This window comes from Monodon monoceros, unplaced genomic scaffold (genome assembly GCF_005190385.1).
Source record: "Monodon monoceros isolate NGI ecotype Baffin Bay Population unplaced genomic scaffold, NGI_Narwhal_1 Super_Scaffold_17, whole genome shotgun sequence".
In the NCBI taxonomy this organism is placed as follows: Eukaryota; Metazoa; Chordata; class Mammalia; order Artiodactyla; family Monodontidae; genus Monodon; species Monodon monoceros.
Window position 1 is genome coordinate 17,394,117 of NW_021703773.1, and position 22,063 is coordinate 17,416,179.

At 35.2% G+C, this 22,063-nt stretch overlaps 1 protein-coding gene across 9 annotated transcripts in view; it reads left to right on the top strand.

The window, feature by feature from the left end:
• MICU3 (mitochondrial calcium uptake family member 3) overlaps positions 1-22,063 on the top strand; it is a 114,704-nt gene that overhangs the window by 81,688 nt on the left and 10,953 nt on the right. For 5 of the 9 annotated variants that reach the window (XR_003794164.1, XR_003794165.1, XR_003794167.1 and 2 more), the window contains 4 exons: positions 6,940-7,048; positions 9,061-9,218; positions 10,364-10,432; positions 12,160-12,272. Coding sequence is in view for 2 of the 9 variants with exons in the window: in XM_029226349.1 (XP_029082182.1) it covers positions 6,940-7,048; positions 9,061-9,218; positions 10,364-10,432 (336 nt within the window). In the remaining 7 variants the exon portion in view is untranslated. Of the gene's footprint in view, positions 1-6,939; positions 7,049-9,060; positions 9,398-9,589; positions 9,657-10,363; positions 10,433-12,159; positions 14,601-22,063 lie in introns of those variants that run through there. The other 4 variants (XR_003794166.1, XM_029226349.1, XR_003794169.1 and 1 more) reach the window with 4 other exon arrangements.

The window sequence follows — 22,063 nt, forward strand, 5'->3', positions numbered from 1 at the left end:
AGATTCCTATGAGGTATCCACTTGAAGAAATTCTGCAGGCAGTTGGATGTGTGACTCTAGCATTCAGGGGTGCAATCAGGACTACTTTTGGTGTATAGACTTCCAAATGGTGTCTCCAGTTTAAACTTCTCCCCTGAATTTCAGTCTTTTACTTCATACCGCCTACTCAGCATCTCCAGTAGTATCCAGTAGACATCTCAGGCTTAATAGTTGCAAAACTAAACTCCTGAGCATCCCCCCAAAATCTTGCTCCACGCGCCATCTTCCCTGCTTGAATTAATGGAAACTCCATTCTTCCTAGTCGTTCTAGCCAAAATTTTTGGACCTGTCCCTCTCATTCTACATACAATCCATCACAGATCCACCTGACACTGCTTCTGTCAGCATTTGATCACTCCTTGCCACCTGCATTGCTACCACCCAGGTCAGTTGCCTCCTAAGTCACCTCTCTGCCTCCAGCTTTGCCTCCCTGCCATCCGCTCCCCATTCAGCATTTAAGGAAGCGCTTTATACCATGATTCAGATCTTATCATAGTAACTCCCCATTTTTCTCCTTACAGGGGCCTCCAAGGCCTACACAGTCTGCTCCCTTATTACCTCAGACCTCACTTCCTGCCATTCTCCCCTGTCCTCGCTCTGCTCCAGCCACACTGGCTACTTTACTGTTTCTCAAATACCAGGCAGTCTGCTGTCTCAGGGGTTTTGTGTGTGTTCTTTTCTCTGCCCAGAATGCTCTTCTCTTAGATATGCTGTGTATATCGCTCACTATGTTATTTCTCAATGAGGCCTACCCTTCCAATCTAATATATAAAGACTCACCTATTATATAAATAATATGTAACTTAAGTAATAATCTAGTAGATAAATTATAACCCTTTCCCTTGGCATCCCCTATTCCTTCTTCCCTTAATCTGTTTTTATTTCCATAGCGTTATCATCTTCTAACATACCATATAATTTACTTTTTATTTTTCATTGTTTATCTGGATAAATAATAGTATTGATATTTACTTATTTTTATTATTTGTTGTCTGTCTCCCCTAACTAGAACATAAACTCCGGGAAGGCTAGTGTTTTTATCTTTTTTATTCACTCATATATCCGCAGCACCTAGAGCCCCTGTCAAATGAATTGATAGATAATATTTAAAGATGTGGAACTTAAAGCTTTTCTGTTTTTGTGAATTTTATCTACATATATATTCACTCATATGAAATGGTAGATATATACGAAGTTATTTATTATAGCATTGTAGCAAAAGATTGGAAACTACCTGCCTCTTTCAGTAACATACTGGTTAAATTCCAGAAACTACCTCTTGCAGTAAGTTACTGGTTAAATAAATTATGATGTAACTATAAAATGGGAAAAGGTGCAGCTGGAAAAAGACTAAGAAAGGTCTTTATGTACTAATATAGAATGATCTCCAAGATGCAGTAAATGAAAAAGAACACAACTTAGAGCATTGTATATAGTATACTACCATTTGTTTAAAAAGATAGCCTATGCTAATTCTAGAAGGACCCACAGAACTGAAAACATTGGTTCCTCCAAGGAAAGGAACTACATGGCTAGGTGACAAGGGTGGGAGAAAGGGAGATTTTGTGTTGTATATTCTTTTGTGCCTTTTGAATTTTGAACAGGTGAATATATCGCCATATAAGATAAATAACTTAAAAAATGTTAAATACCATGGGACCAGGTGAACTTATCTAGGAGAGAATGTAGATAGAGACTGTAGAAGGGAAGGGAAGAGGGCTTCTCATCATAACCACGTAATGTAAATATTAACAAGAAAGTAATAAAATTACCGTTATTAAGCTTTGAGGACACTGATGTTCAGAAAGGTTTAAGAGACTTACCTTATTAGATCATTCAGCCAGTAAATTTCAGAGTTTGAATTTTCTGCTTTTTTCACAATGGTACACTTCCCTCAATCTTTCAAAGTTGTTTATATATTTCTAAAAGTTATTATGTATTTGCTGTTTAGATCAGTTACTGATCTAAATAGCACACTTAATTTATGATATGAGTATGAATTTTGTGTTGAGAATAAACATAGTTTATATTCCTGAGGTCCTTTTAAGCGCATGTTTTCTAAATGGTCGTTTTAGTTTGGATGATAATTTGTCTTGATGATTTTTTTGGCTTTTTCAAGTTAAATCTTTTCCTCATTCTAGTCTTTTGATTTTTTCAAATTTTACCGAGGTAAAAATCATGTAACATAAAATTAACCATTTTAAGCTGAACAATTCAGTGTCGTTTAGTATATACACATGTTGTACAACCACTATCTCTGTCTATTTCCAAAACATTTTCATTACACCAGAAGTAAACCCTGTACCTATTAAGTGTTTTCCCCCAGCCTCTGGTAACCATCAGTCTGCTTTTTCTCTCAGTGGATTTAACCGTTCTGGCTATTTCATATAAAAAGAATCAGGCAATATGTGACTTTTCATGCTTGGCTTCTTTCATAATGTTTTTGAGGTTCATCCACATTGTAGCATCTATCAGTACTTCATTCCTTGTTATGGCTGAATAACGTTCCATTGTAGGTATATACCACTATTTGTTTATCCAGTCATCTGCCCATAGCCATGTGAGCTTTTCCCACCCTTTGGGTATTGTGAATAATGCTGCTATGAATATGTGTGTACATGTATTTTTTTGTTTGAATACCAGTTTTCAGTTCTTTTGGGTATATACCTAGAGTGGAATTGCTATATATATAAATTATAGCCATCCTAGTGAGTATGAAGTGTTATCTATGTAATCACCTTTACCTTTACCTTAACCAGAACTCTTTATTTCTTTATATAGCTTTGAGTTGCTATCTAGTTTCTTGTCTTTTCAGCCTGAGGGACTTCCTTTAGCATTTCTTGTAGGACGGGTCTGCTAGTAATGAATTCCCTTAGCTTTTGTTTATCTGAGAATGTCTTAATTTCTTCATTTTTGAAGGATACTTTTGCCACATACAGAATTCTTGGTTGACAGGTTTTTTTCTTTCAGCACTTGAAGTATCCCACTCACTTCTTGCCTCTGTGAGTTCTGATGAGAAGTCAGCTGCTAATCTTATTGGGGATCCCTTCTACGTGAAGAGCTGCTTCTCCTCTGCTGCTTTCAAGTATCTCTGGCTTTGGCTTTTGACACTTTGAATATGTGTCTTGGTGTGGGCGTTTTTTAGTTTATCCTACTTGGATTTCATTGAGCTTCTCAGATGTGTAGACTCCCGTCTTCCCTCAAATTTGGTGTTTTCAACCATTATTTCTTTAAATATTCTTTCGGCTCCTTTCTCTCTTTTCCTTCTGGAAGTCCCGTAATGTATGTATGAACTTGATGGTGTCCCCAGGACCCTTAGGCTCTGTTCACTTTTCTTTTTTTTTTTTTTTTTTTCTGTGGTACACGGGCCTCTCACTGTTCTGGCCTCTCCCATTGCGGAGCACAGGCTCCGGACGTGCAGGCTCAGCGGCCATGGCTCACGGGCCCAGCCGCTCCGCGGCATGTGGGATCTTCCCAGACCGGGTCACAAACCTGTGTCCCCTGCATTGGCAAGCGGACTCTCAACCACTGCGCCACCAGGGAAGCCCTGTTCACTTTTCTTCATTCTTGTTTCTTTCTGTGCCTCAGACTGAATAATTTCAATTGTCCTCTCTTTAATTTCGTAGATTCTTTCTTCTGTCTGCCCAAATCTATTGTTGAACTTCTCTAGTCAGCTTTTCATTTCAGCTATTGTACTTTTAAGCTCCAGAATTTTTATTTGGTTCCTTTTACACTTTCTGTCTCTTTATTGATATTCTCATTTTGTTCATACATGGTTTTCCTGATTCCCTTTAGTTCTTTGTCCATGGTTTCCTTTAGCTCTTTAAGCATATTTACAACAATTAATTTAAAATCGTTTTTTCTTTGGTCCAATGTCTTGGCTTCTTTAGGGATGGCTTCTGTTGATTCTTTTTTTTTCTTCCTGTGAATGGGCCATATTTTCCTGATTCTTTGTATGCACTGTAATTTTTTGCTAAAAACTAGCCATTTTGAATATTATATGGTAACTCTGGAAATCACATTCTCCCCTACAGTTGTCCATTTGCAAAATAGCTTGGATAAGTCACTAAACAAACAGAAAAGACTGTATTCCTTGTCGTGTGCAGTCACTTAAGACTCTGTTCCTTTATCTTAGGGGTTAGCCAGAGAACTGACAGAGATTTCCTTAAATGCCTGAAGCCAAGAAGAAAAAAATATAGTACTGTCCCAGTCTTTGCAGTTAAGCTGTGAGCTGGAGCACTCCTTCAGCACTACGCCAGGCTACCTAAGCCCCTTTATTTACCTTCACCTCCTGCTCTCACAGAGCTCACATATCTGCCAGAGGTGGTAACCTAGGGTCCTCTCAGGTCTGTTAAAGCATGTGTCAGTTCCTGGGCATGTCCAATTTCCCAAGTATATGCAATAGCGCTGTGAGCCCCTATTCTCCCAGTAACCATTCTCTTCAGCCTCCTCCTTCCCAGGCTTTTGGATTCTGTCTGCCACTTGTCTCCTCTGTCGTCCCTTGCCCCAGGCTGGCATAGAGTGTGTATGTCTTTAAATGTTGTAATAGATGTCACTGTCACCAGGAAAGCCATTCTAGTCCAAGGGGAAAAGGGTGAAACAAAAGTCAGCCTCTGTGCTGGTCCTTCAGGGAATCACCAGACAGGTCAAATCACATATCACGACAATTTGAGAACAAGGCACCCTTACTGAAAATCAGCTGACCATAGATATTTGGGTTTATTTCTGGACTCTCAGTATATATGTATTTTTGATACTTTAAAGTCATCAGATATTATCATCACTTTATTTTTGTTACGATGTAAGCTACTTCTTTTTACTCCACTTCTAACAATTAGGACACACTCCATTCAAGTCCCAGTGGTTCATTACAGAAGTGATTCTGGGAATAAGAATGGGGAGGGAGAAAAAATGGCCATACCCCTGTCTCTCTGCCACTTCCCCAGACTGTCTGTCCCTCACTTCTGTTAAGAATGGATTGCTTTAAATAATCGCCATCAAACTGAATGCCCTGTTTTTCAATTTACAATTCCATATTTACAAACACAAAGAGTTTAATCTGTACAAAACAATTACTGTATGGTTTTGAATTTGCCCTGTCTTTCCAAACATGAGATCCCCATTTTGAAAAATCCAAAGGTTCAGATGGAGAACATTGTATTCTGTCATTCTTTGATTTGCTTTTAATTTTAAGCTCCCTAAAAGTATTGACATTTTTGTTTACACTTTGTTTTAAAATATCCCACCCTCTTGTTTTTCACTTTTACCAGCATTAACCTGTCACCCTGACACAGAGATTGTTGCTGGGACAGCTGATCCAGCACAAACTGATACAGAACCAGAGCAGTGGCCAGTTTCCCGGGCAACAAGCTCTTCACATCAAGACAAACCCCTTCTGGCTCAGTCTCCCTAATTGAGTCAAACAGTCCTGTCAGGAAAACACGGCAGGGGGGATCAGATCACAAAGCAGAATCCAGAGTTGGAATGGCCATAAATGAATGTAAGGAAAGAGAAAAAGAAAAAGTGAAGAGAAATGACAGTGATGATTCTCCTTGAAAGTAAAGAGGGGTTATAATTGAAGTGGAACTAATGTGTATTAAAATTTGGTATTATTATTTCAATAACAAATTGATAATATTATTTTGATAATAAATCACTTAATCAGTAGCTGACTTATATGAAAATAAACTCTCTGGCTCTTTGCCCAGCTTTCCAGTGCCACCTCCTTAGCTTCCCTTCCCCTGCTACCCCAGTAGTAAGGTCAGAATTTGTGAAGCCTGAGCTCTCAGCCCTCTGCTTGTTCTCTGTTTACTTAGTCTCTCAATTTTGTTCATCTTGCTGAGGAGAACACATCAAGTAAATGCAGCCCTTTGTATCCAAATTCGTATTATCAGAGATACATTGTGCTTATTTCAAGTCACTTTCCTGTTTAATTGAAGTTATAGCAGTGGCAATAAACATTGCGCTTATTTCAAGTCACTTTCCTGTTTAATTGAAGTTATAGCAGTGGCAATAATTTCAATTTACAGTAAATGAAATTCCAGAGTCCTTTCCATGACCCTACCGGAAGCCCTGTGTTGGGCCTCCCAGAGCTCTGCTACAGTCATTGTACTTCCTCCTGTTGTTCTGGCAGCCTTATCATGGCAGGAACAAGTAAAAATACACGACTGTTGGCTTATTAGACATATTTATTTTGCATTGTCATTATAAAGACATTTAATGACCTAATGCTGAAATATATTTAAGGAGAAATACATGTACAGGAGAAACTGGGGTTTTTTTTGTTGTTTTTTTTGTGTGTTTTTTTTTTGCAGTACCTGGGCCTCTCACTGTTGTGGCCTCTCCCGTTGCGGAGCACAGGCTCTGGACATGCAGGCTCAGCGGCCATGGCTCACGGGCCCAGCCGCTCCGCGGCATGTGGGATCTTCCCCGACCGGGGCACGAACCCGTGTCCCCTGCATCGGCAGGCGGACTCTCAACCACTGCGCCACCAGGGAAGCCCGAGAAACTGTTTTTAGAGGGGTTTTTTTTTCTTCTTTTTTCTTAATGATCATACTTACTTTTAAAGTTTAAGAAATTCAGGCCTGAAGTGAGAATTTCCAAAAATGGAAACTTTTAAATTTATGTTTATTGTAGCATTTTTAACTTTGTGCTGATATGACAGTGTTTTAAAAATATTTTCACCTATCATTGCTAATAGTAGCAGCATTACCCAGTGGAAAAAATTTGAGTGAATTTTACATTTCATTTGGAGAAAGAAGGTTTCAGAAGGTACCCTGGAAATATATACTTACAAGATATATTGCTGATGCTCAATCTACTTATTTCTAGTAAGCGTAGATATTTATTTAAATCAATTTGACAATGCTAAATATATTTACATATATTTTCCCAATATAGGGCATTACATTTGATGAATTCAGGTCATTTTTCCAGTTTTTGAACAACCTAGAAGACTTTGCAATAGCCTTGAATATGTATAATTTTGCAAGTCGCTCTATAGGGCAAGGTAAGTAACAAACTTTCAAAAACTAAAAGCAAACCATATTCCTACGTTGCTTCTGGTGACTTTGACAACAAATTAACTAGATATATCATATTAGCCATCAATTTGCCTGAAAGTTTGGTGTATACTTCAACAGGAAATTTGTTTTCCCTAAGCTAAATTTAGGAAAATATGCTACTATTTTGTATTAAATTTATGATTGCCCTTTACTGCATATTATGGGAAAAGCTAATGATGTTTGTAAAGGTTTAAAGAGGAAGAAACCTCATGGCTGCTTGGTAACCTTGAGGGGATATGTGTCTCCCTATAGAAGAGCCAGCTGGCCATGCCGCAAACATCATCACAGGGTGATATTCATATTATTTGTTTGTATTACTGATTTTACCCACACTCTCTGCTGGCTCAGAAACCTGAATTTTGTCAACAGAGCCACCTCTTAGCCATGGACTTACATTAGCCAAGTTTTAAGAACGATATATAAAAATGACAGTCAATTTTGCTTGATTTACCAAAAAATACAACTGCCATAGAATTCTGAATGCTGTAGTCCTCAGGACCAGCTCATTCTTTCCCTGTAGGTAGACTAACAAGTCAAGTCCTTTTCCCAGGATTCTGTGGCTATGACCCACCTTCCCTTCCCTCGTGGCCATATTGTTTTTAAATATTCTTGCCATATGAGGACTTTCTGGTTATGTCTTTATGGTGATTTTACCCGTGTCTGCCATAATCTAATAAGTGCTAATCCCCCAGTTCAATCTCAGAGGACAGTCTCGTTATTTTATTACCAAGTTCTAGGGACAAGGCAAACCGGAGCCTCTAAGTGCTAATAATGCTCTTTCCCCAAAACACAGATAGTGAATCCCTCGCAGAGCTTCATTCACTTACTCGTTGAGGAAAAGAAACCTAAAAACTGAAAAGTTTTCATATTTCACCCTTTGACTGGTCTAGATATTCAAATAAGGCATCTTCTTAACACATTTTAGTGTTTTAAAACCAAAACCTTTGGGAGCCCTGCCTTAACAGGCCAATGTTTTACTGCCATGGTAAACCTACTAATCAACTTTAAAAAGAGAAAAAGTCAGTATCTGCTTAGCTGGTTCAGAATGGAAAGTTGCTCTTTTACTTTGTGGAACTGAATGAAACGAAATGAAAAGAATCACTCTTGCAGGTGCTAGGAATAGATCTGTCTCTCTTTTTTTTTTTCTGTTGCCACTTCTAGCATGTTAATTCAGGTTATCACCTCTTAAAAAGAGCTATTGCTGTAGCCACCGCAGTGGTATTCCTGCCATTATCCACTCTCCTCTCTGACGTTTCCTGGACAACTCACAGAATAATCTTCCTAAAACAGATTAACCCTGACACACCTGCTATGGAAAATTCTTCAGTTCCCCAATTGCCTGTTGAAGATCGTACAGGTTCCTCACCTCAAAGTCCCCGTGCAGAGCTTCCCCAGCTCCTGGGTGTCCAGGCTGCTCATTTTCTGAACATGCCTTGTGCTCCTGTGCCCTGCCCCACCTTTGTCCTTTCATGTCACCATCTGCCATTTCCTCTCATCTCTACAAGCTGAAATCCTTTATCCTTCAGGGCTGAACTCAGATGCAAAGCGGCAGCCTTCCCTAATCGCTGTCTTCTCTCTCCTTTCCCTACTGCACGCTACCCCACAAGTAACCACTCATTTCCAAATTCTCATAGCGCTTTGTTGCTGCTTTTTGTGTGGTCCTGTGTAATGATTATTTGGGCAGGTGTGTCATCTCCCATCTGAACTGTAAGTTTTTTGAGAACTTATTCACCTTAATAACCTCTAAAGTGTCTGTGGTTGATAGTAGGCCCTTTTAATTAAAACCACAAAAAATTTTATGTTCCCTAAAAAGATGGCATGATTAATGAAAAGTGCTATGTTACATAAGATCATGACCCATGTTTAGAAAAAAAATCTTCTTTTATAACCTGGCTAGTAATTAACACCTATTATAAAAATGTTAATGGTTTACTCCTTTTCTGTGTCATTTATCTAGATGAATTTAAACGTGCCGTCTATGTAGCCACTGGCCTCAGACTTTCACCACATTTAGTGAACACAGTCTTTAAGATTTTTGATGTTGACAAAGATGATCAATTAAGCTATAAAGAATTCATTGGAATTATGAAAGACAGACTCCATAGAGGATTCCGGGTAAACCTATAAATTTCAAGCCTATTGCTATCCTTTTTAAAAACTGAAAGAAAAAAATCCATCTAAGTTTCAGAAACACTTTATATAAGTTTTTAAGGATATAAACAGGAGATGTTATATTTGAAAAGGAAAAACATAAGGCCCTACCTATTTTCAAAAACAATTTGAAGAGATAAAAGGTGATGCTTTTTTAAATATAAAATCAGTGTGAATTTTAATAACTTATTTTCATATTCAATTAGTTTAATGTCTTCATCCCAGTTTGTGGGGGGGAAATGTTGCCAAATATTTTGATTCAGTCTGCACACTGGCTGTTTAAGACTTGCTAGTATACAAAGAAATATCACTATTTCTCATTTTATATGATGCAGATTTCCACTAGGCAACGTGAGGTTCTTAAGTCACTGCATATTCAGTACTTTTTATATGGAAAATGAGGTAAAAAATGTTTTTTTGTCTGTTGAACTGTTCTTTCCTTTTAACATCTTATACTGCAAAATAATTACAAGAAATTCAGTGATTTTTCTCAGAAATATGTTTTAAAGAATGAAATGTAGCATAAATCAATAAATGTTTACACATTTAATGTATTTGGATGTGCCACAAATGGAAAAAAAATATATGATTTACAGCTAGAATATTCAATCTTCCCTCTTTGGTAATAGTACCCCTGAGCATTATACATTTAAAAAGAAAAAATATATATATGTACAAAAAAATCAAGATTCATCTGAGACAATGTTTTTAAAGATTTTTAATGGATTCTTAAAATCCCAACTGTCTTGGTAAAGATACCGTGTACTTAACTGCCACCTAGTGGTTAGTTATTAACATTTGCGGTGATGGCACAAATGCCTAAAAGGGCATGCGTTGAAAATCATTTTTTTCCTCAAATATTTTAGAATAGCAAGATCAAACTAAAATATTGGGGTGGCCAAAAAGTTCGTTAAGGTTTTTTTGTAAGATGTTACGAAAGACACGAACAAACTTTTTGGCCACCCCAATATAAAACTATGCTATAAACCCCTGACACTGTATTTCTCTCTTAGATTTTATGTATTTTTATTTTTACCTTATTTATTGAATATCTGTGACCCCATAACATTTTATTTACATTTGCACACTTTTAATCCTCTGTTCCACAGGGTTATAAAACAGTTCAGAAGTATCCCACTTTCAAATCCTGTCTGAAGAAGGAACTTCATAGCAGATAAGTATGTTAGCACCTCTGTTTGTCTAAATTTGTTCAGTAACAGTAAAAGAAGGGTCATAATTTATTTTTCTCTTACAACATTTAGGTAATAGCTGAAAGAAATAGAATTATAATTTATTTTTAATGTTTAGGTCACTAATTCAAGTTAAGAATTAGTCTTTTAATGATTTCATTTTACACCATACAATTCAGTTTAAGAATAGTTATTATAACAAAGCATTAGTTTGCCACTATTAAGTTGTGATCTAAAAATGAACTGGAATAAATACTCATCTGACTGGAATTCTCATGAATGTTGTGACTGAAAATTTTTCTGCTTAACCTGTAGTTTTGTATCTGAGCAGATACAATATAATGAATCCAGATTGCATTTTTATAATCTAGGATTACTAGCATCTAAGGGATATTTGTAACTATTTTTTAGGATCATGATTCCAAACATCTCCTACAATAATAGCAACTAAATTTTTTTAGAGTTATTTTGGGTGCCTGACACTATACTAGGTGTTCTTCTACATGTAGTATTTCATTTAATCCTTACAGTTAGATATCCCATTTAACAGCAGAGAAAATAGAGACTTGGTGAATCATTTACCCAAGATAACTTGCTAGTAAGATGCAAACCAGGATTTGAGCAATTTGAGCCTCATTCTGTGTGATGACAAAACCATCTTAGTTATTATTTACTACACCATCACCATGGAATGAAATAGTTGAGGAAGATACAGGAGATTTGTTCAGTTTGTATCAACCCAAATAAGTATCTCAGACTTGTTGCTGACCTCCAAAATGAGAGATTTGTTTTTCCTTTTTTCTTTTTGTTTTTCTTTTAAAAGTCAACTATAGCTATAAAATTTTGGTTGATTGTGGGTTCTGATTAGGTCTCTGCAGTGAAACTTTCATTCATTTACATGCTTGCAAATACCTATTTTTTGATATTTTTTTCAAGATTAAAACATATTTGTCTAGAGTGGCATTACCAAAGTGGTACATATGCATAGGATGTCAATGTATATTAGTTAAAAGACCAAAAGCTGTTTAGAAATAAGTATGAGAAATACCATAATAGATATGGTTAAATAGGTTCCTTAGGACTTACAGATCTTAATATGCCACTATTGATTTGTCTCTCTAAAAGAAAACAGCAGTATTTGGTATTTTGCAAAGTAGCTTTGAAGCCTAATATTTTATGGAACCCATTTAGGGAATTGCTGGTCTAAAATGTTTAGTGGTAAGTAGGCTTATTTACTTATCTAAGGTGGTAACTGTTGTGATTGAGCTAACAGAAGAAGTCAGGTCTTCCTAATCTCTATTTTGAGGAACTTTATATTGCCTTTATTATAAGAAGTTAAGCTAAACATTTAAAAAAATAGTAGGACTATACCATTTATATGTTCATATAGATAGTGTTTCCAACCAGCCTGTAATAGTGTCACATTGACATTATTGATTCTGTGTAGTAGTATATAGAACCATAGATAAAAATGACTACTTAGATTCTAGAACTTTGGAAGACTGAGGATTAGACAAGTTACTAAACAAAACACTGAACCTTTAAATTTAAGGAAATAGTTTATGATTAAGTCTTTGATTCTTATACTTGCTGTTGCGTGTTTTTATCATGTGCCTTACTGTTTCCTGTCATTATTATAATGATTAATGCTGTTACCTCCGAATTTCATCCTAAAAAATGTTACTTTTATGTATTACATATATTTTTTTAATTAGGTACTTCTAAAGCAAAGTTTAAAGGATTATTATCTACTTGAAAGTGCAAGAAGCAAAAACTTCAGAGGGCGGAAGCAGGTCTGAGATCAGAACTTGTGTAAATGAAGGAAAAGGTGAAATGCTAATTATAATTTTTTCTTTAACTGAATTTTTGAATATAAGATGCATCTTCTTACTAATTACTAATGTTACGTGTTATCATGCATCTTTTTACTAATTACTAACGTTACATGTTATCATGTTGAGCTTTTGACTTGATTTACTGAACTCTGCACTTTTTCATTCCCTTCGGATTCTTCCAGTGACTATATAAGAATGTATTTTAATTTTTTAAAAAATTTATTAGAAATTTGTCTCATTTCAAAATAATGTATGACTCCCGGAATCTAGATCACTTAAAAATGAACAGCAACATATTTTTGGTTTTAGACTGAACTTATTATCAGAAAATGAATATTCCTTGAGATTTATCTTAGGGCCCTTAGAATTGTTAATAGATCTCCAGGCTTTTAATTACATTGAAGTAATTTTGAAACACAAATAGAAATTAAGCTACTATACAATATGATGGTTTACACTGTACTTTTAACTTTTAAAATTGCTTAATTAACATATATTGTTTGAATCATATAAAGTCTTTTTTAAAGTTTTTGTTCATTTACCAAAGTCAACAGAATGTCTGATATTATTTTATGTATACAGTAACTTAAAATGTAAATTTTTTTTCTCAAAAAAACTCATACATTAATGGTAGAAACAGTGGTAGTTTTTGTAGCAGTAGTCACTGTTATTGTCATTATTGTTTTAAACATGGTGCAGCTCCTGATAGCAGATGGTACACGTTAATAACAGTAGTAAAAATAATATCTTGAGGCTCTGTAACTTATCGCATATTGTTATTATGTGTCTGTGGTGTCAAAATGAGTATTATAAAAGATTAATATAAAATGGTTTAGCAGACTGAAGTATATATTAGGTAGAAATTAATATTTGTTTCTTGCGAAAGGACCACATGTTAAAGTAATGCCAAACAGCCAGTAATCATGAATACTTTAAATAGAATTTATTATTTCAAAATGTCTTAAAGGAGAAAAGATAAACTTTCTATTGAAAAACAGCAAAATTAGATTTTCTCCTGGAGAAAATAACTTGATAGGATTTAATGGAAATCTGTTCAATTAAAAAAATGTAGTTTATAAAAAGTTACTATGCAAAAATAGAACAATGAATTTAAATTATACTGTATGTGGAAGATAGGTTCATTTATCTTCTAAGATGTACTAAATATAAACTGCACACACTCCAACTGTTATCTTGCTTTTATATATGAAAATAGGAAATACTGACTTTGTTTTTGTTAAGTTATTAAACGTGAAATTGATACTTCTGCATCAGCCTATTTATAATAGTAATGTTATTCCCAAGAATATGTTGTTAGCGTTGACAATGCATTTTTAGACTTTTTACATTCTTTATCTGATATTATTTATTAAATTGATATAGAAATATGTGATTCATCAGTTTTAGGATTTCATATGGTATAATTTCACCTGCTTTGCAGGTTGATTCAGTTGATTAACTAAATGAAAATATCTACCTTCTCATTTAACGTGCCCCAGCTCTATTTTACCTTACACTGAATGTTCTCAATATTATTTGCTATCTAAAAGAATGGAAAAAATGCAACTTACTTTTATCTTTAATTATGAACTAAATTATCCTGCATATATGGAAAAATTGCTATTTAGAACAGTCCTATAAATAGATATTAAAAACTGAATTAGCTCATTAAGATTCTTTATAATTCTGCCATTCTCCCAAGGAATACTACATAGTAACCTTTGTTCTTTATTGCTTATCAGAGTGAGTGGATACTCATCTGCTTATAAGACTGCAGCATAATATTAAAATGCAAATAAATAAAATATTCTGATCAATTAAAATGGAAAAGAGTAGTAAATTATGGTGATTCTCCACATATTATCACTCTTGAACTTTATCATCTATAAAATGGGAGGTAAAAATATCTCACTGGACTGTTGTTTACATCAATTTTAAAAATTTTAAGTGCTTTGAAAATAGTAATGTACTAAATACATGTATGCTATTCTCAGTATTTCCTTCTACAAACTATTCCTTGGAAAGATGAAGCTATACATGAAATTTTAGTATCATACTCTTTACAGAAGACTTTATGATGAAAGGTTTATGGTAATTCTCAGAATCATTTCTTATTATGAATTTCATTTAAGTTCCAGTTTATTGTTCTTATGTAAAGTGACCTGTCTTACATTCTTATGTTATCTTAAAATAAATATACTTGCTCTTGAATCAAGAAATTTAGTACTTTGCTTTTCTGTATATCTGTGGACTAACGTCTTTCTGAAAAATGTCACGTATAAACTTTGACAATCTTTGTTGATTACCAAACCTCCATTGATTTTATGCCCTCTGCTATAGCAATACATGCCAAGAAATTAATCTCATCAACACTTCTGTAAGTAAATACATCATAGAGCCATAAAGCCTCTCAAAGTGTATAATAGGAATTCATACATTATATTGATAAAATATTATCATTGGTACTGGAAAACTTTCAGAAAGTTTACATGTGAATGGAATATCAATTTTCCTTTACAGACTAACTGTTTAAATGGTTTAAAATCATTAAACCAACACTGCAGCAGCCTGTTTCACTAATGTTGGTATTTTGTAGGTATCATCTTACTAAGACAACTCCTAGAAATTTACCAATTTTCAAAATACATTTCAGTAGTCCCCCCTTATCCATGGCTTCACTTCCTGTGGTTTCAGTTACTCGTGGTCAACCTGGGTCCAAAAATATTAAATGGAAAATTCCAGAAATAAAAAATCCATAAGTTTTAACTTGCTCACCATTCTGAGTAACATGATGAAATCCCACTATGTCCTTCCTGGGTTGTGAATCGTCCCTTTGCCCAGTGTATCCCACCCTTTAGTCACTTAGTAGCCGTCTTGGTTATCAGATGGATGTCATGGTATCACAGTGTTTACATTCAGGTGACCCTTATTTTACTTAATAATGGACCCAACGTGCAAGAGTAGTGATGCTAGTAATTTGGATATATTAAAGAGAAGCTGTAAAGTGCTTCCTTTAAGTGAGAAGGTAAAAGTTTTCAACTTGGGCTTCCCTGGTGACTCAGTGGTTGAGAGTCCGCCTGCCAATGCAGGGGACGCGGGTTCGTGCCCCAGTCCGGGAGGATCCCACACGCCGCGGAGCGGCTAGGCCCGTGAGCCATGGCCGCTGGGCCTGCGCGTCCGGAGCCTGTGCTCCGCAACGGGCGAGGCCACAGCAGTGAGAGGCCGGCGTACCGCAAAAAAAAAAAAAGTTTTCAACTTAATAAGGAAAAGAAAACTATGCTGAGGTTGCTAATACCTATGGTAAGAACGAATCTTCTATTTCTGAAATTGTGAAGAAAGAAAAAGAAATTCATGCTAGTTATACTGTCACACCTCAAACTGCAAAAGTTACAGCCACAGAGTGTAGTAAATGCTCCGTTAAGATGGAAAAGACATTTAATTTCTACAAGAAGATATTTTGAGAGAGAGAGAGACCACATTCACATAACTATTATTACAGTATGTTGTTACAAGTGTTCTATTTTATTATTAGTTACTGTACCTAATTTGTAAATTAGTCTGTATCATAGGTATGTATATATATAGGAAGAAAATTTTTTTTCTCTGAATTTACCTTTTTATTGTCTCCTGTGCTTGTTTTGTGTATTCAGCAGCTTTTAATTCTGTCTCTGATTATTTAATTTCAGTTTCTTTGAAGTTTTCTTCTCCCTTCATTGCCTCATTCCATTTTTCTGTTTGTGTTTTAGGTGTCTCATATTAGAGGTTTTTCTCAAATATCTGGTAATCTTTTGTTATATGTTCATATTTTAAAACAAACTAGAAGCTCTGTGTGCATGGAGTGAGCTTTTGGCCAATGGATTCCACTCATTGCTCTTCTGGCTGGGCCATTTCATATGAGGGGCTTTGACTGTCAGTATTGCTAGGTCTTTTTCTCTTTGGTCAGATTTCTCCTGCCTGTTAGTCCACAGCCTAGCTGCTGTTTTGTTCAGAGGCCCTTTGAAGATGGAGCCATAGGTATATTTAATAAAGGGGGCCATAAGCTCATATATTTAATGAGCTGTTATTGAGCTGTTTGAGTATTTTTACCATGTCTTTGTTTACTTTTTCAAGAAAAGCACATTTTTAAAACTTAGGACCTCAGTCTGGGAAAAGTGGGACTAAATCATGAAGGTCATGTGCTGGATGGATTTATTCACCAAATCCAGAGTTTGGTTACTTCTTCTTGAGGCAGATAGAGATAGTTTTAAGAAAAATACATGTATAATGGTGATTTTGAACTTATGGAACTACCACATGTTTAAGCTTGGGTGGTAGAGATGAGGAAGAGATTAATTGATAAAGGAACGTCAGTGAATATCAGTTATTGGATTTTAAAGTTAAAGATAGCAGACATACTCTCCTACAAGACATATTTTGGTGACATTTACCAAAGAGACCAAGAACTGAACTTGATTATTAGCCTAATTAAGTATGGCATTTTCTATCGCATATTTTCAGGGATGAAGCATGTAGCTTGAAGGTAAGCAGATTTGTCCTCTAGCAGATTTTAAACTGTGATAAAATGAGAATTTAGGACAGAAGGAAAGACAACTAATAAAGATATTTGTGATCTGTGGTATTTAATGCTTTATTCCTTGTAAGCTCTAGGTGCTATAAGAGTTAAAAGTTCAAGCTGAAAAATCTACAAAAACCACTCTGAAAATCTATACTTTTTTATTTCACTGCTCTTTGGTGCTAAGAGGTTCTCAAGAAGGTGAGTATCTTATGTACCATTTGTGCTGTAATATTTAATTACAGTGAGTGTACAGAAGATTAGCTGTCTCAAAGATTCTTTTGAAATCAGATTGCACATCAAAACTGCATTGTGCCCTGCTAAGTAAGCAAATTTAAGAAAGAGGAGAAGGTGATGTCAAGACTTACTGCCAAATGAACAAATAAAGGAATAGGATTTGCTTGGTGTTCAGCCTATTAAAGCATAGCCAAATGTCAGCCTTCATTTGTCAACTTAAATATATTTTTCTAAAATTTACAAAGATTCAGTCTATGGAAAGTATCCTTTAGCTAGTATTTGAACTTGAGAAATAAATTAAGCAACACAAAAATGATGAATAGATTATACTAATAACTCAATTTCTCATAGTGATTACTTACCACATGAATTGTACATTAATAATTCAGATACAGATACCTGTTGTCCTTTTTGTTATTTTTCTGATTATAATGTTAATACATGTGTTTTTGCTCCCTAATACTTGAGGTTTTAGAAACTTAGAGGTTAACTTCCCCTCCACAATAGCTAGACACCCCCCACCCCTGCACAAACACAATATACACTGAAGCATTTCAGGTTTCCAGGGATTTCTCCCTTCAAAGAAAAGAGTAAAAATGAAATTTTTAAAATCCAAGAGCTGAGCCCCAAATAACCAGGTAGACTAAGGTAGCTTGGAGCCTGAATTGGACTTGCTGGAAATAATCAGGAGCATAGGTGAGGACCTCAGGCCAGAGCAACAAAGTTCACAGGTGCTTGAAACTAGAATGATAGGGAGCCTGCAGGCTTTGTGCAGGGATAGGATTTCCCTGAGGTCAGAATTCTGTACTGACCATATCTGAGTATATTCAGCCTTGAAACAGCAACGAGGTGGAGAACCTGAATCTGAGACCCCTTCCTCTAAGCTAAAATCCTGAAGGAGGTCCTGAAGCGTCCTGAGACACGTATGTACACAAAGAGAGATGCTTGATTACAATCAAGCTTGACCTCTTAAACAAAGACTACCAAATCCAGATAAGGCCTGCCACTATTAGTGAGAATCAACTAATAAATTTAGACCCCAAAGAATGTAGTTGTTGGAACCGAAGACAGAATGCGTAAGAGCTATGTATGAAACAAACTATGAAATTACAACAATGAGTTTTTTTTAAAACTATAGGAATTACACAGATACACTTATGAGGTAGAATTTCTAAGAAAATTTAATTGCTGAAATCAAAACCTCAATCAAGAGTTTTGAGTCCAGTCGTGACTAACTGGTATTGTTCCATCATAAACTACAACATTGCACAACAGACACTTCAAGGCTTTTGTCCTTGAGAGAAAGGACACTCATGTGGTGACCTCTACATTCACTCTGGCTTGCTGCCTGGAAGCACTTTCAGCAGAGGGAAGTGAAGCCCAAACAGAAAATAGAAGATGGAAGAAATGAGATGAGAAAACAGCCACTTAAGGTCACACGGGGCTGGGAGACATTGGAGTTCAAATCAGCCAGAGTGTAAAGGCCTCACTGAACAACCCAAGAATTAAAGACATGCCTTAGGAGTAAGACCACTCTAGAGTAAGGGTGACTCTGGACCCTAATAAAACCTAAAATTAATCCTCAATTGGAACAAGCGGATCTACCAGTATAGTGACTACCTGCCAAAACAAAATTCAGTACTCTTTAAAGGAAAACAACAAAAATCCTATTTCTGATAACGTAATATCCACAGCAACCACTATAAAGCAGACAAGTTTTATATATGCTAAGCAAGAAAATGTGACCCTTAACCAGGGGAAAAAGCAACCCACGGAAACAAATGTTTGACTTAGTAGATACAAACTTTAAAAGCTCTTATAAATACATTGAGAAGTTTAAAGGAAAAGATGGACATAATGAGAGAAGAAATGGAAATTATATACAGAAAAATTAAAGTACAAAAAATAACCAAATGGAAATTCCAGGATTGGAAAATATATTAAAATAAAAATTCATTGTATGGACTTAATAGAAGATTGGAGACAGAGTAAGAAAGGATCAGTAAACTTGAAGGCAGATAAATACAGATTATCCAAACTGATGCACAAAGAGGGAAAGTTACTGGGGGGGCGGTGGAGACAAAACAAAAAACGGTAGTGCATCAGTGACCACACAAAGCAGTCAACCATAAGTGTAATTACAGATCCTGAAGGAGAAGGAGAAGGAGAAGGGTGGGCTGGGGAGCAGAAAAATAAAGAGATAATGGCCAAAATTTTTCCAAATTTGAAGAAATACATAAACTATAGTTTCAAGAAGTCCAGCAAACCCTAATAAAGAAACCTACACCTGGTCATATCCTAGCCAAATTGCTGAAAAGCCAAAAAAAATTTTTTTAATCTTGAAAGGATCCAGAGACAAAAGATACATTATACACAGGGTTAGTGATAAGAGTAACTGCTGGCTTCTCATCAGTAACAATGGAGAGCAAAAGATAGTGGTGTAACATCTTTAAAGTATGGAAAGAAAAAAAGGAAATGCAACCTAGAATACGATATTCAGCAAAATAGCCCTTTAAAAATAACAGTGAAATAAAGACAACTTTAGATAAGTATCAGACAGCCTGAAACCAGCAGACCTGTACTATAAGAAAAGTTAAAAGAAATTCTTCAGGCTCTTGGGAAATGAAACCAGCCAGAAATTTTGATCTGTTCAAAATAATGAAGTTTGCCATAAATGGTAAATTTCTAGCAAATATAAAATTTTTTATCTTAAACATATAAAAAAGTAATCAACTGGTTAAAGCAAAAAGAGCAATGTAGTGTGGAGTTTATCATTAAAATGTTCAATAATATCATAAAGCACAGAAAGGGGTAAGTGGAAGTATCCTGTTCTAAGAGTCTTACAGTATAGTGCAATGATATAATATTCATTCAGTCAATGCGTATTTTAACCCATGGAAACATAGATGAATTAAAATGCAATAATAAAAAGATACTGACTAACCCAAAGTAAGGCAGTAAAGGGGGAAACAAAGAAAACTAGGATGATAAATTTAAAAATAGCAAAATGATTGTATAAATTCAACCAATTATTACATTAAATGTAAGTTCACTAAATATTCCAATTAATAGCTCAATTATTTTATGAAGATCATTTGCTACCTAGAAAAGATGTACTTTAGATATAAAGACATGGATAGGCTACATGTAAAGTGATAGATAAAAGAATACAATGTAAACACTAACAATAAGAAACTGCAGTGGTTATATTAATATCAGACAAAACACATGTGAAGGCAACGAGAATTACCAGTTGTATTAGTTGGGATCTGGTCAGAAGACAAAGTAACACATGATTTAAACAGGGAAGTGTAATATAAAGAATTATTAGAATAATGGAGAATTGACTAGTATATAATATATAAATTTTATGTATTTGAATATGATCTTATTTGCCATTTCCTCCATTGCTTTTAAGCTTAGAAATTTTAAGCTCCCAATTTGATAAATATTCTGTCATATATTTTTATGGCTTATATTTTCTTTGTATTTAACTAAAAAAAAAAATCCACTTGGGATTAATTTTGTTACATGGTTTTAAAAAAATGAGGCCCTAACTCTAGATTTCCCTGCCAATTTATCCAGCACTATTTACAGAATAATTCTTCCTTTTTGCCATCTAATAGAATGCAAATTATTTTTAAGTATTTTTACATACCTGAATCTGTGTTAAGAGTCTGGCTATGCTTGTAACCACATTGTTTTAATTATTTACAATGTTTTCATAGTTCCTAAAACTAGTCTATCTCCCCCTCTCAACAGCCACACACAGATTTCTCTTCTCTTCAAAAAATTTCTTAACTGTTCTTACTTGTTTATCCTTTCACATTAACTTTAGAACATATATAAACATATATAGATATGTTTAGAATCATATCTCCTCCAAATAGTGTTTTTATTGGGGTCACTTTGAAATGATAAATTTGGAAAGAACTGACACCTGTATTAGGGTTCTCCACAGAAACAGAACCAATAGGATGTAGATATACAGAGAAACAGATTTATTATTATAAGGAATTGGCTCACAAGATTATGGAGCCTGACAAGTCCCAAGATCTGCAGGGTGAGTCAGCAAGCTGGAAATCCAAGAGAGCCAATGGTATGGTTCCAACCTGCACTTGAAGTCCCGAGAACCAAGAGAGCCGTTGGTTTACTTCCAGCCTGAAGGCTGGCAGGCTCGAGAGCCAGTGTTTCAGTTCAAAGGTTGTCAGGCAGCGGGAATTCTTTCTTACTTGGGGGAGAGTTAGTTAGCCCTTTTGTTTTATTCAGGTCTTCAACTGATCGGATGAGGCCCACCACCTTAGAGAGCTAATCTGTTTTATTCAGTCTATTGATTTCAATGTTAATCTCATCCAAAAACACCCTCACAGAAACACCCAGAATGTTTGACCAAATATCTGGGTACTCCATGACCCAGGCAAGATGACACCAAAAAAAAAAAAAAATTAACCATTACAACATCTTTATAATATTTTCATCCCATCCAGGAACAGTTATTCCAATTATTTATTCTCAAGATCTATGGCTTTCACTATCTAGGTCATACACTTCATAAGGTCTTTTCTAGATCCTACATACTTACTATTGCTTTTAAGAGTAGGATTTTTTCCCATTAGATTCTCTATCCAATTACTGTTGGTATATAGAAAAGCAGTTTGATTTATTCAGCCATTAAACTGACCCCTAGTAGTTCTGACATTATTTTCTGTTGAGTCTCTTAGTTTTCTGTTGGCCAGTCATACTATATGCAGATGACGGTTACCGTCTTTGCCATTCCTGTATTATTGCTCTTATTTCTATTTCCTGTATTTTTGTGTTGATTATAGCTTTCAGAACAATGTAAAATACTAATAGCGATAGCAGGAATCCTTTGATTTCCTGTTTCAATAGGATTATATCTAATGTTTCAAGTTAAGCATAATATTTTCCTGTTGAGTTGAGACAAATACTTTATCTTGTTAAGAAACTATCCTTTATTTCCTGAATTTGAAAGAG